The sequence below is a fragment of the Crinia signifera genome, chromosome 9 (genome assembly GCF_055691185.1).
Source record: "Crinia signifera chromosome 9, ASM5569118v1, whole genome shotgun sequence".
NCBI lineage: Eukaryota > Metazoa > Chordata > Amphibia > Anura > Myobatrachidae > Crinia > Crinia signifera.
In genome coordinates, this window is record NC_139225.1 from 111502693 (window position 1) to 111516722 (window position 14030).

The following is a 14030-nucleotide window of genomic DNA, read 5'->3' on the forward strand; positions in this document are numbered from 1 at the left end:
CATTTTAGCCACCTTCAGGTTGCCTGTCTCTGTGGTGGAAGTAAACAGCTACCATAGTTAACTATTTAAGTAAATAGATTTTGGGTCTGATTCAGAGTTGATATCTGCTGTGCAAAAACGCAATCCGTTTGATATCAAATACCTGCATGCACAAAAATATCTCATTGCAAGTCCCTTGCAGTTTGACGGACAGGAAGTCTGCATTTGTGGGTGGTAACCTGCCGAGTGTCAAAAAAAAAAACCTGCCCAGGAGTTTTAAGGGAGGGTCTGTGACATCAGCACTGGCCTCAATCAGCAGCGTTAGGGAAGGGTCAGACTTACTTTCATTTACACAAACTGGAAAATCATTTGATGGTTTGTGAATGGTGTATGGATGTGCGACGGGATAATGGATCGGGAAACTTTCGTAATTCACTCGCAGATTTACACATGGCGGGTTTTCACTGTCTGGGCTGTGGCTAACCCCTCACAGTCATCTACAAATTTGCAGATCAGCAAAAGAGTCCTTTCTGATGCAGAGAGTGACAGAAAAAGCTGCCATGGAGTGAGGGCTAATCAGGAGACTTCTGCAACATCAGGATTGCAACCCACCTGTCCATTATTAGTCCATGTGGAATGTAGACTTTTTCTAAATCTGCTGCATAGTGCTTAGGGATACAGAACAGGTCAAGGTCGTAGCCTTGTTCATCATCAGCCAGCTGCAAAACAAGAGAGAAAACGATTTGAATAAGCAAAATTGCAAATTTAGTAAACAAATATCCGCGCTCTGTGAAATTCAAATGCTCTAAACCAGCAACCATATCATATGCAAAGGACGTCTATACCCTAGGTTTACGTATCAAATAGACAAATATGACTTTTTATTTCTCTAAATTTGGAATTCTTGAAAACACATCCCTGTCTAAAAAAAATAAAAAGTAAATATATATTTTAAATATTTTTTTTTTTTTAACTATTACTGTTAATAGGGTAAAACATTTTCTTAGCCTTAAAGGGCATACACATGGGGAGATTTCAGCCACATTTCTAAGCGATCTGATTAGATCCCTTAGAAATGGAGCACTTACAGCTCCATGTGTACAGCCCCCGGCATAGGTGATGCGCGGTCCTGTGCATTGCTATCGCCTAATGGATTTTGTCTACATGAAGTCAAAACCTAGTCATTAGCCATTTTCTCTTTATTGATAAAAACACAGGCAGTAACAAATCGCTCAGCACACATCACTTGTGCATCGCTGAGATCGCTCACCACAAACCTCCCATCTCCCCATGTGCAAGCTGGCAAAGGGGGAGGGTCAAGGGGGACAGCCGTCCCGGGCCCCGTATGCTCGCCAGTCACTCAGATCCCTCCTTCCCCTCCTCTCGCTCAGATGTCCAGCCTCGGATCAGAAGAAGCCTGGCCTGGCCGCTCATTCAGTCACCCCTACCACACACACACTCAGGAAATAACAGGTGGTGGAGCTATATGGGTCTCGGCAGGGGTGAGCCTGGTTAGGTAGAAGAGAGCTGCTGCCACTCCAAGGCCACCCAGAAAGTGAGATTGCACTCTGTTGGTGTTTCTAAAGCTGTGTACACACGGGGGCGATAGGGGCTGAAATCGCTGGAAATATGGTTGCAGGTGACCATATTGCCAGTGATGGGAGTGTGCCCTTGCGATAAATCGCCGGGTGCGCGCTCCCGTTTTCAGCCCGTTCTAATCGCTGGTCGCAGGAGCTTGCCAGCTGATTACCTCTGCGGCACCGCCGGCAGAGGTTCCCTTTCATCAGCGACCATCTCTGGTCGCTGATGAAAAGGAGAAACTGAGCAATATATCTCCCCCGTGTGTACGGGGCTTAAGGTAAGAGTAAGTGCTTAGTGTGTGTGTGTATATAGGGTGGGGAGGGTGCAGGATACAAGGGATGCAAGATGCAGGGGGTAGGGAGGGTTACAGACCACGTCAGCGTGATAGAGCGCAGGCTGTGGGTGAGGGAGAGCGTCAGTGTGATAGAGTGTAGACAGCAGGGTAAGGGGGCATTTCAGTGTGATTAGAGCGTAGACCGCAGGTTGCAGGGTGAGGGAGGGCGTCCGTGTGATAGAGCGCAGGGTAAGGGAGCGCATTGGTGTTACAGTATAGAGTGAAGGACACGGGGTAAGGGAGTAAGCCAGTGTGATAGAGCCCAAGCTGTGGAGTGAGGGAGCACATCAGTGGGAAAGAACGCAGGCCGCAGTGTGTATTCCAACAAAGGGGAGGTTCATAGCATTTGAGTTGGTGGGGGCCTACAGATAGATCAGTGTATGGGGCCCTAAATTCTGTTGCCAGCCCTGCCCATGTGTACATGGCTTAATACATATTACAAAAAAAGTTTAGCATGTCTTGAAGAAAGAAAAAAATCATGTACATGAACATCCCGGCATGTTGCCTGCCCACATTTTAATATTCACATCATAGGGTGGTATTCAAAGCCGGACGATATTTCCGATCATCGGTAATATTGTCTGTTCTTTACAAGAATAAGTTGAAAGTACATTCGACATAATCAACATCTTTTCCGCTCTTACGACATTCAAAAACATTCTGTAAGTCGGAAAAGATGTGGATCTACGAATCTGCATTTTTTTGGTCAGGAGCCGCTAATGCGAAAATTTAGCGTCCATTACAGACAATGCAGATCCAACTTTTAAACTGTTGGAAGATCAGTCAGCATTGAATATCCCCATATCTTTCAACATTGTTGTCATTATAAATGTTGGCACTGTAAACCTTTTTGACAACATCCTATTTCGTAGCTAGCAAGTTACATTCAACACAGTGTGTCCAGACCAGGGCTGGGCAATAAGTGGCCCTCCAGCTGTTTATGAACTACACATCCCAGCATGCCTTGCCTTAGTTTGCTATTTGGCCATGCTGAAACTGATGCAAGGCATGCTGGGATATTATTGCAAACTAACCATTTCCTAGCATTTGTTCCCTTTTTAGAAATGCAGTCTAAAATGGGAACAAATGTTCTTCGTTACTTTTCCATCCGTGCCATTTTTACTCAATATTATACATTATTTTTATTTTATACATTTGAATTGCTAACCTGAATTTTACAATCTAGGGACATCTGTCCTGTAATTATATTCCCACTCCTGCACCTTCTACTCACGTTCTTAGCTCCCTCTGGCCCAACACTAAAACTGTACCTCACTTCAACACTGATCTAATGTCAGCATTGTTAAAATGTCAACAGTTCTTTAAATCTACTTCTATTTCCTCACTAACAAATGTCGACACAGCCCAACTTATAATTTTGCAGTTATGGCTGACTGCATACCATGCTAGGCTCCTAAATACAATCCCCAACAGTTATTTTACTAGTATTTTTTCTGCATACACTCATCTAACTATACAAGGCTCTTTTCCTGGCACACTACATTTAATAATGTATACCTTTTCACCATCTCTTGTCCTTAAACACCACCTCTTTGTAGAGGACATTAAAACGTACCTGTCCTAAGCACTCCATTTGCTTACTGCCTCATGTCACGTCTAATTCCACAAGAATGTCCCAAAGTAACCTAAAGCTTATCATACCCAACATAAAGCTCCCTACTCCCAGATTATAACCTTTATTTCCTCAGTCTGGTGGGTAGCAAAGGATGTAGAAGTCAAATATCAAATCTGAAGGGATTATGGGGAAGCCGGAAGTAGCACACTGCCCAGGAATGACAGGGATCAGAGCAACAGAGGAAGATTGGCCAGTGTAGACAGACTAGGAAAACCGACGGTAGTGCAGGTAGTTTTACGTGGTAAGAGGTAATATCATGCAAATGTTTCACATAAATGGACATATCGCAAAATAAATTGGGAGACATAACTGGCAAGAAAGTTAGTAGTAAGAGCTCAATAGGGAATGCCCAGGCACCGTGGGAATAGGGAATGCCCAGGCACCGTGGGAATAGGGAATGCCCAGGCACCATAACATGTAAAAAATAAAAACAGGACTTTGGTAAAGCACTGCAGGAACTTTTAAGTGGTGAAACCAGAATATAAAAACTATGTAGCATAACAATCAATGGTGCTATCATTTTAATTCCAGTGAGTGAAGTATTGAATAACTAATACAGTGGTAATAATAAAAGGCTTAGGGGGGTATTCAAGCTGCGATATTTCCCCTAACAGGAAGTATCAGCACTCAACGATTCAATGCTGCTGTTAACAACAGATTAAACTTGTTAAAAGTCATTTTTTTCCAGAGAAAGGCAGCGGATTGTCGAATTCATGGCCATTTTTACTCACCCGCAGAGTTTCGGACCGGATGAAAACGGATCGGGGTTTCGACAGGCTAGTAACTAGTTTATTAATAATACTGTACTGATTTAAAGTCCAATTTTTCTGTGTGAATTTGTTTTTAGCCACTATTTCAATCATCACAGAAAACACCGCTATCTAAGGTAAACCCCAAATAAGCAACCTTCAAAACCCAGAATAAAAGCCCCTCACTATCCCTCTATTGGTAGAGACCACTAAAATGAAAGTAGATCTGCTCACTGCAGAACATACATGTATTTACGGAGCCTTTCAGAAGAGCAAGCAAGGACTAAATTTGTACTTGTTGATCTGCTCTCTGCGATGGAAGACATTGCTTTAAAGTTTGTTGAATGTGCCGATTGCATGGCTATTTACAGTAAGCATGCCCTACATTTACACATGTGTAATACATATGGCATGAATGCTATTGGTTTACCAACAGCTACTGTTTTAACACAGGCTGATGGAAAAACCGGAACCAACAACAGATGATGCTGGAAAATTAAATTTATCAAATGCTTTTCAAACATTGCTCTCCATAGCATAGCAATGTACTATGGGAAATACACAACCTTGAATGTTTCTACAGTGAAACACCTACACTCACTATCTCAAAAGAATGCAGCAAACACAAGAGGTTTGGTTACATAATATCACATGAAAAGTCAAACTAAAGCCTGTCAACCATTTCTGTCCAGTGTTATATCCCTAAACTCATTTGTTTAATCCACTTCGAAAACGTGTGCACAATATAAATAACTGGTAATAAATAATCCTATGTTTCGTTACAGGAGCCTGGGAAACATTCTACAATGTGGTATTCACCACCTGATGAGCTAGAAGCTCTGTCAATGCATACACCAAAGGGGTTGTACCACTACTTTCTGCTAGCGAAGATCCTAGAAAAGGGTAGAGGGCATCCATTACCATAAAGTGTGGCAGGTGATTGGCAGTAAGCAGGCTGGTGTTTACAGAGCAGCATGTGTGCAACTCCTTTAAACAGATCTAATCACTTACTTCACTTCTGCATTAGGGAAGAGCTTGAGAAGTTCCAGTGACCATGTAACAATAGGACCTGCTGATTAGTCAATCTCGAAAACATTGATTTTGAGACCTAGAGTCTTTAAAATTGCAAAAGCTCCTTGCAAAATTAATTTATCCTACCCTGCATTAGGCACTCATTCGCAAGGGCAAATCGCTTGCATTATAGTGACAGTATGTACTACTAACTGTTATTTATACAGAAAGGTAAATTACTAATCTTGAAGCATGTAACAAAAGAGACAAAAGGGTCCATACATTTGGTTGCATTACCCATGTTCCAAATTAAAAACAACACCAGTCACCGGGACCCCCCGAACATGCAGGACGCTTAGCTATATAACCCAATTGACCTGCATGTTTAGCAGACATCAGTCATCATTAACAATGCATGGCAGTGCCCAAGGATATTGAGTGTACACACTAGACCAGGCATTCCCAACCACGGTCCTCAAGGCACACCAACAGTGCAGGTTTTAGTGATATCCAGGCTTCAGCACAGTTGGTTTAATCAGAATCCCTCAGATACTAATTAAGTCACCTGTGCTCAAGCCTGGATATCTACAAAACCTGCACTGTTGGTGTGCCTTGAGGACCATGGTTGGGATTGCCTGCACTAGAAGATAGCCTTTTCTAAGCGATATTGTTCACTATATCCTCCAGTGTGTATGAGGTTGTGCTGATGCAAAAACATGTTTTGCATCAAAAAGTGCTGCCTAAATATTCAGAAGACCACTGAGAGATTAGCAAAAACAAATTCAAAAATTTAAATCTTTGTGTGACCAACAGTTTCATGTGCACACAATGATAAAATAGCCAGCATGAAAACACCAGAGGTGCCCACAGCGTTGCCTCAAACATCAGTGAAATTAAGTGTCAAAGGACACTTCAGTGATGCCGCCGTTACTGACCAAAGGCAGGTAACGATGGGGTAAATGGCCTTATTAAACATTTGGTATAGAAAGGTATTGCGCTCCCCCCCCCCCCAAATATTATTCTGGAATATATATATATATATATATATATATATATATATATATATATATATATATATATATATATAGTACTCTTTACTTAGATGGGCGCCCGTCGTGGTGATCGCGGGTACATTTATGTGTGGCCGCGACCGACGCGATGCCCGCGATTTCCCATTGAAACCCTTGTTAAACATGGAAATCTTGTCGGTCGCGTTGCGGCCGGCCATAAATGTACCCGCGATGCGATGCTCCCGATTTGCCATAGGAATCAATGTTAAAAGGCCCGATGGACACGATTTTACTGTTAAATGCCTCAATGGACCCGATTTGTCCATAGGAATCAATGTTAAATGGGCCACAGAGCCCAAATAAGCACAATTAACCCTTAAATGTCCCCCCAAATTTTTAACGCCACCCCACGATCCACGCCAACCCGAAGCGTGGCGAGCGCAGCGAGCCCGCGAGGGGCGGCGGTACGCGTCCTCCGACCTTTTCATGCCCTACTATCCACTAGGGCGTGGAGTGAGAATAGAATAGTGTGGCGAGCGCAGCGAGCCACCGAGCCCGAAGCGTGGCGAGCGCAGCGAGGACGCGGATACCTTCACAGTTATACGCGTCCCCTCGCGGGCTTCACATGTGTCCGTGGCGACGCGGACACCTGTGAAGCCCGCGAGGGGACGCGTCTACCTGTCAAGGTATCCGCGTGCGCTCGCCACGCTTCGGGTTCGGTGGCTCGCTGCGCTCGCCACACTATTCTATTCTCACTCCACGCCCTAGTGGATAGTAGGGCATGAAAAGGTCGGAGGACGCGTACCGCCGCCCCTCGCGGGCTCGCTGCGCTCGCCACGCTTCGGGTTGGCGTGGATCGTGGGGTGGCGTTAAAAATTTGGGGGGACATTTAATTGTGCCTATTTGGGCTCTGTAGCCCATTTAACATTGATTCCTATGGCCAAATCGCGGGCATTGAGGCATTTTACATGAAAATCGCGCTCAATCAGCCTTTTTAACATTGTTCCCTATGGGAAAATCGCGGTCATCGCGGGTAGCAGATTTTTATGTACCCGCGATGCCCGCGATTTCAATCGCGGGCGCCCATCTAGGTAAAGAGTAATTATATATATATATATATATATATATATATATATATATATATATATATATATATATATATATATATATATATCTGAAAAGAGGAAATTGAAGTTAAACAGAACCCAAATTTAGCCATGACGAGTCAGTCTGTTCGTTCAGCCCATGCAATCTAAAGAGGATCTGCAGCATTTTTTCCATTAATAGTTCTCTGTACATGGCTGACTAAACAGGTTACCAGTCTTAGCACACTGTATGTGTATAGAGCGTTCTTACAGAGGCTTAATTACAACTTCCTTTTTTGAGACGGTTCAATATGAACACACAGCCAAGTGAAATAGAAAGTACACCTCTTTCAATTAGTCATCTGCAAGTTTTACACATCTAATCCAAGCCTACTATTCATACATGAATCTCCATGAGCAGCTTGAAGAGAGTTTTGCATGGCTTCTTAAAGACTTACACCATGTGGGCATCAAGTCTTCCTTCAGACACTGGATGCCCCCCTTATCTTATCGCAGTTATGACATGCACTCTTCATGCCCAGCAAGTCTTTCCTACACCAAAGCATACACTACTTATACCCAGTAAGTCTTCCCTTTTGCAGCAGCCTTCTTTCCTCCACGCCATGCACCAATTATAACTAGTAATACTTCCCTCATGCACTCCTTATACCTAGCAAGCCTTTCTTCCTCCACAAAATGCACCCCATATGCCTAGCAATTCTATCCACGGCATGTCATCTCCCGACCTGATCCACAGGACAACCCCCCCCCACACACACACACACCTCCCAACCTGATCGACAGGAAGCACCCCCACCTCCCAACCTGATCCACAGGACAACCCCCCCATCTCCCAACCTGATCCACAGGACGCACCCCCCCCCCCCCCCCATCTCCCAACCTGATCCACAGGGAGCACCCCCCACACACACACACACCTCCCAACCTGATCCACAGGGAGCACCCCCACCTCCCAACCTGATCCACAGGGAGCCCCCCCACCTCCCAACCTGATCCACAGGGAGCACCCCCCACACACACACACACACCTCCCAACCTGATCCACAGGGAGCACCCCCACCTCCCAACCTGATCCACAGGGAGCACCCCCACCTCCCAACCTGATCCACAGGGAGCACCCCCACCTCCCAACCTGATCCACAGGGAGCACCCCCACCTCCCAACCTGATCCACAGGGAGCACCCCCACCTCCCAACCTGATCCACAGGGAGCACCCCCACCTCCCAACCTGATCCACAGGGAGCACTCCCCCCCCCCCCCCCCTCAACCTGATCCACAGGACGCCCGGCCCCCCCCCCCCCCTCCATCTATCAACCGGATCCACAGGAAGCAACCCCCCATTTCTCGCCCTGATCCACAGGAAGCACCCCCACACACACCTCCCAACCTGATCCACAGGAAGAACCACCCCCTCCTGATCCAAAGGACGACGCCCCCCCCCCCCCCCCCCCCAACCTGATCCACAGGAAGCACCCCCCTTCATCTCCCAAGCTGATCCACAGCACTCATCCCCGACCTAATCCACAGGACGCACCCCCCCCCCCCCCCCCCATCTCTCGACCTGATCCTGTTGCCACTGTTTTTCCCTATCATCCACTGCCATGTTGCATAGTGTGCTTTTTGGGTTGGGGGGCCCAATTATATTTTTACATCTTTGCCCACAACTTCCTCCACTGCTGCACCCCTTATCACCCACGCCTTCCATGAGATACAGCATGCCACGTTATCCCCATTACTAACACATGACGTCCCCCATTAATCAAATGCCTTCCCTTAGCTATTAGATGCACATGCGTTCCGTGAGCCATGGCATGTCTCCCTACTGCCCCCTGTCACATGCCTTCCAAAAGCCATCACGTCGTACATCCTTCACCCCCCTCACGCCGCACCATAGCCCCGAATCCGTCATCTCAGGACTACACAGCGATCTCCTTCCTCCATGGTGAGCCGGTTACCGGAGCCCTCATGCAGTAGTCCCAGAGATGTGACTGAAGCTGCGCTGCCACCGGTTACCATGGCGCCGGCTACACCCAGCAAGGCGAGGCCAGCAGCTCGTCCCGCTACTATGCGCCCGCCATCCGGTCACCTTCCCACACACCCGGGGCACAGGGACCCACACCCGCAGGGAGAAAGCTGCTTCCGGCGTCACTCACCACCACACAGGGGCTCGCCATGGCTGCTGCACCGGGATGGACGCTCGTCCCGAGCTCAGTGTGTGTCCTCCGCTTGGCCCGGCTCACCGCACAGTCACAGACACACAACACAAGGCCGCAGCTCACACATGGCCTACGGGCCCGCCTGCTGGGTGGAGCTGAGCCCTACCCAATAACCCTCCAGCAGCGGCTTATGATGACTGTGACACTTCTATGTATAGGCTGCTGCTGTCACACAGGGCACGACCACGTACTGCATGTGTCTTCCTAGCACCAGGCTGCTCACCCTCTGCAGCACTGCCTCGCCTGGTTATCCAGCCATTTTAGGAAATGTTGTCCAATATTTGAGAGAAATACCCCCCGCCCTCTACGGTGATAAGATAGTCACTCGGTTAACCCCATATGATTGACAGAAACAAATGGTTAACATGGAAATAGTTGACAGAAAAATGGACAATTAATTTTTTTTTTTTTTGTCTCTGTTTCATTATATTTGACCACAGGAAAAGTTATAATCCTACGGGCTTGCTTCGTTTGCAACCCTTTAGGCAAGGAGCCTTGTTCGGCTTCTGCACAAGTAACTTCCTGATAGTAGTGCACATTCATGGTAAAAACTCCCCAAAAGCTCCACAACATTTGTTGACCATTGTCATGTCGATCTTTGGAACATGGGACCCTTTTGCACCTGTTTCCCTTAAGCATCGTCTTCCTATTGTCCTTTTAATCCTGTTGACCTTTTGAACATGGCAACCTAATGCAAGTCGACCATATGGTTTTGACAGGGCTGCCATGAAAATTGTGGGGCCAGGGACTGACAAAAATAGGCAGGGCCCCCCTTCTCTTTCTTGGACACCTGGAATGATTGGGGAAACCTTTGCATGCACCACTGGAATCACTACTCAACTCAGTGGCGTAACTATAAATTTTGCTCCCCCAAGCCAAACTATTTTTAGGCGCCCCCCCAGTTGCTCCCAGTGCCGTGGAGTTACCTTATATCCAGCAGCTGGCAGGCAATTAAGCTGCAACAAGTCCTCACTCACTGGAGGGAGGGGCTGGAAAATTGGTCCTGGGGAGCCACGGCCGCGGTGCAGGCTTGTGAAATGGCGCAGGCTTGTGAAATGCCGACTGCTGGGTACTTGGTAGCAGCGGCAGCACTCACACAAATAAACACGCCACTATAGCAGACAGCGTCAGCGGCTGACAGCTTGTAGCATTGTAGCGCTGTGTGCCGTCGGGGCAGGAAGCGCTGCTGATATGAAAAGACCGGCCGGACACTGACTGGTTGAATTCTCTAAGCTAGTCAGTGTCCAGCCGGCCTTTTCATATCAGCAGCGCTTCCTGCCCCGACGGCACATAGCGCTACAATGCTACAAGCTGTCCGCATCCTCGCTGCTGCACAGAAGTGAGGGGGGAGTCCTGCGGGCTGCGGCAGCCTTATGTCAGTGACGGGTGCCGCTGATTCATGACTCTGACATAGTGGCGGTAGCTATCATGTGCCGGGCGCCCACCACAGACCCGCTCCCCCAAGCGGCTGCGGGGGCTGCCACACGATAGCTACGCCACTGACTCAACTTCTACATTACTTAGGGAAATGTGAACTTTGTTTATGACAAATTACACTTTATAACCTCCAGTCTGCGCACGCCTATGATGGGGACTTTTAGAATAATTAGCTATTTACAGCACAGCTGCCGTGGTGCCCTCCTTAACCCCTTCCCGACATATGACGTACATTTACGTCATATGTCGGTTGCGGGGGAATCAAGCCAGCTCACGGAGTGAGCTGGCTTGAAAGAGAGCAGGTAATGGCTGTATATTACAGCCAGGTACCTGCTCTCACGGCCACGAGCGGCGAGTTCGCCGATCGTGGCCGTTTAACCCTTTAAGCACCGCGGGCAAAGCGCCCGCAGTGCTTAAATAGCTGATCGGAGGGGGGGCGCCCCCCTCCGGCGCCGATCGGGGCCCCCCGCGGCGAGATCGGAGGGTGCCGATCGGTTGCCATGGCAGCCAGGGGTCTAATGTAGACCCCTGTGCTGGCCGTGTCAGCATTCCTATTACATCCTGCCTGAGGCAGGATGTAATAGGAAGTGCTGAAAATCACTATGTTCAGCCATAGAGCTCTATGGCTGAACCTAGTACAGGCGATCGCGCCCCCTAGTGGTCAAGTACACTAGGGGGCCTTGTAGTAAAAGTAAAAAAAAAAAAAAAATAAGTTTAAAAAAAAAAAAAAAAAAAAAATATTAAAAGTTCAAATCACCCCCCTTTCCCCATTTCACAAATAAAAATAAATAAAAAATAAAAAAATAAACATATTTGGTATCGCCGCGTTCCTAAAAGTCCGATCTATTAAAATATAACATTAGTTATCCCGCACGGTTAAAGGCGTAAACGAAAAATAATTCCCAACGCCAAAACTACGTTTTTTGGTCGCATCGCCTACCCAAAAAAAAATAACTAAAAGAGATCAGAAAGTCGCCCATATCCCATAATGGTATTAATTAAAAAGTACACTTCAGCCCGCAAAAAATGAGCCCTCACCCAGGTCCGTAGGTGGAAAAATAAAAAAGTTATAAGCCGCAGAACATGGCGACGCGACGCAAATTAGAAAAACCGTAAAAGTTTCTATTTTTTTTTTTAGTGGTAAAACATAACGAAAACTATATAAGTTTGGTATCACCGGAATCGTAACGACCCATAGAGTAAAGATAACCCATCATTTTAAACGAACTATGAACTCCAAAAAAACCGTAACCAGCGCAAAATTGTGGAATTGCGTTTTTTTTCTTTTTTACCCCACATTGAATTATTTCCTGATTCCCCAGAATATTATACGGTATAGTAAATGGTACCATTAAAAAGTACAACTTGTCCCGCAAAAAAAAAGCCCTCATGTGTCTATATAGCCGGAAAATTAAAAAAGTTACGCTTATTTGAACGCGAGGAGGAAAAAAAAAAATTAACAAAAAAGGCCTCGTCGGGAAGGGGTTAAATGCAGTATACATACAGTGATTCCTGCACTCCAGATGCACAGCCCGGAGCGAGCGAGGCGGCACTCTCCGGACTTGGATCAACAAGTAATTATATTGGATATATACAAAATAGTGCTGTCCACGTTTCAACGTTGCATAGGATCTTTTTCTCAAGGCTCTATGTTAACATATAACTACTTTTTGGTCCAAGTTCGGAGAGTGAGGTCTCGTTCCTGTCTGTATGGGCTGTGCGTCTGGAGTTTGCACACATCAAACACAGGAATCACTGTATGTATCTATCTCAGAGAGCTGGCCATGCCCCCACAGTGACAAAACTGGGGGGCGTGGCTCCTGATTGTGGCATCCCTGTGAAGCAACACCCATTTTCAATAGACCACATCCTTTTTTGGAGCATGCGACTGACACCAAACTAGGGATAATCATTGGTGGGCTTGCCATTGATGGTGAAACTGTGAGTGTTCATCGATGGTCACCAACTATGCTAAGGTAGACCATGACTTAATTTAATCTGTTCAATATTAAAATAAATAAGTATATTTTAGAGTAAGTCTTTTGTTGTTTGTTGAAGAAGGCTAAATGTTAATCAGGACTATATCCCCATGGACCATAAATCAACGTGTTTCATGTGGACTTCCGGTTCCGCCCTGGGATGAAGTGGTAGCAAGAGAGGAGAGCTCCGCTGACAGGACACCCAAACCCCCGCTTTTTACGGCGTTAAGCCTCCCTGCAGCCCGTTTGCCACCCTCCGCTACATCCCTGACCTTCAGCGCTGTATGAAGCGCTACTTCTGCGCCATGCCCAGTACTAACAGCAAGCAGAAACGAGAGAGAGAGCTCTGGGCCCCTGGATCAAAGATGGCGCAGGACGCTCCCTCCCGCCGCGCAACACCAGATTCTCCGCATGCAGCCTCCCGGAGCCTGACTCCTCCACTATCCACAACACAGCCATCGAGGGACTGGGTCCCTCACAGTGAGTACCCTAAAACTGACAATCCGCTACCCCCTTTGAACTCTCCAGTCACATATGGAGATATGGTCACAGCAATTAGAGGGACCATAGGACATTTGCTTAAAGAGCAGACTGCAGACATAAATAGGCAGATTGCAAACCTGCAGCAAAGTGTATTTATCACTGAGCAGACTGTGGGTGCGAATTTTGCAGTTGTGGCGGACCTAAAGAAGTCTCTTCATTTCTCATAAAGAAATCGATTACTTACATAATAAGGTCCAAGAGCTTGAAAATCGATCCAGGAGATTTAACTTACGTATAATTGGACTGCCTGAAACTGTAAAAAGTCAAGACCTAGTTTGACTTTGTTAGGTTAACCCTCCCTGAACTACTACAGGTGGGAATAAATCTAGCAAACTGGCCTTACCCCAGAATTCTACAAACTTCTAGCCCCTAAGATAGCCCCAATATTAGTGGCGATCTACAACTCCATTCTACATGAAGATATAGCCCCTCCATTTTTTAATGCAGCC

The 14030-nt window shown here is 46.6% G+C and overlaps 1 protein-coding gene across 3 annotated transcripts in view; it reads right to left on the reverse strand.

Moving 5' to 3' along the window:
* Positions 1-9814, reverse strand: part of HPRT1 (hypoxanthine phosphoribosyltransferase 1) — a 36068-nt gene extending 26254 nt beyond the window's left edge. The window contains exons 1-2 of one of the 3 annotated variants that reach the window (XM_083159524.1): positions 9560-9814; positions 592-698 (exon numbers count right to left, since the gene is read on the reverse strand). In XM_083159524.1, coding sequence (XP_083015650.1) covers positions 592-698; positions 9560-9580 — 128 coding nt within the window. In that variant the 5' untranslated portion in view covers positions 9581-9814. Of the gene's footprint in view, positions 1-591; positions 699-9246; positions 9408-9559 lie in introns of those variants that run through there. The other 2 variants (XM_083159525.1, XM_083159523.1) reach the window with 2 other exon arrangements.
* Positions 9815-14030: the final 4216 nt, after the last annotated feature.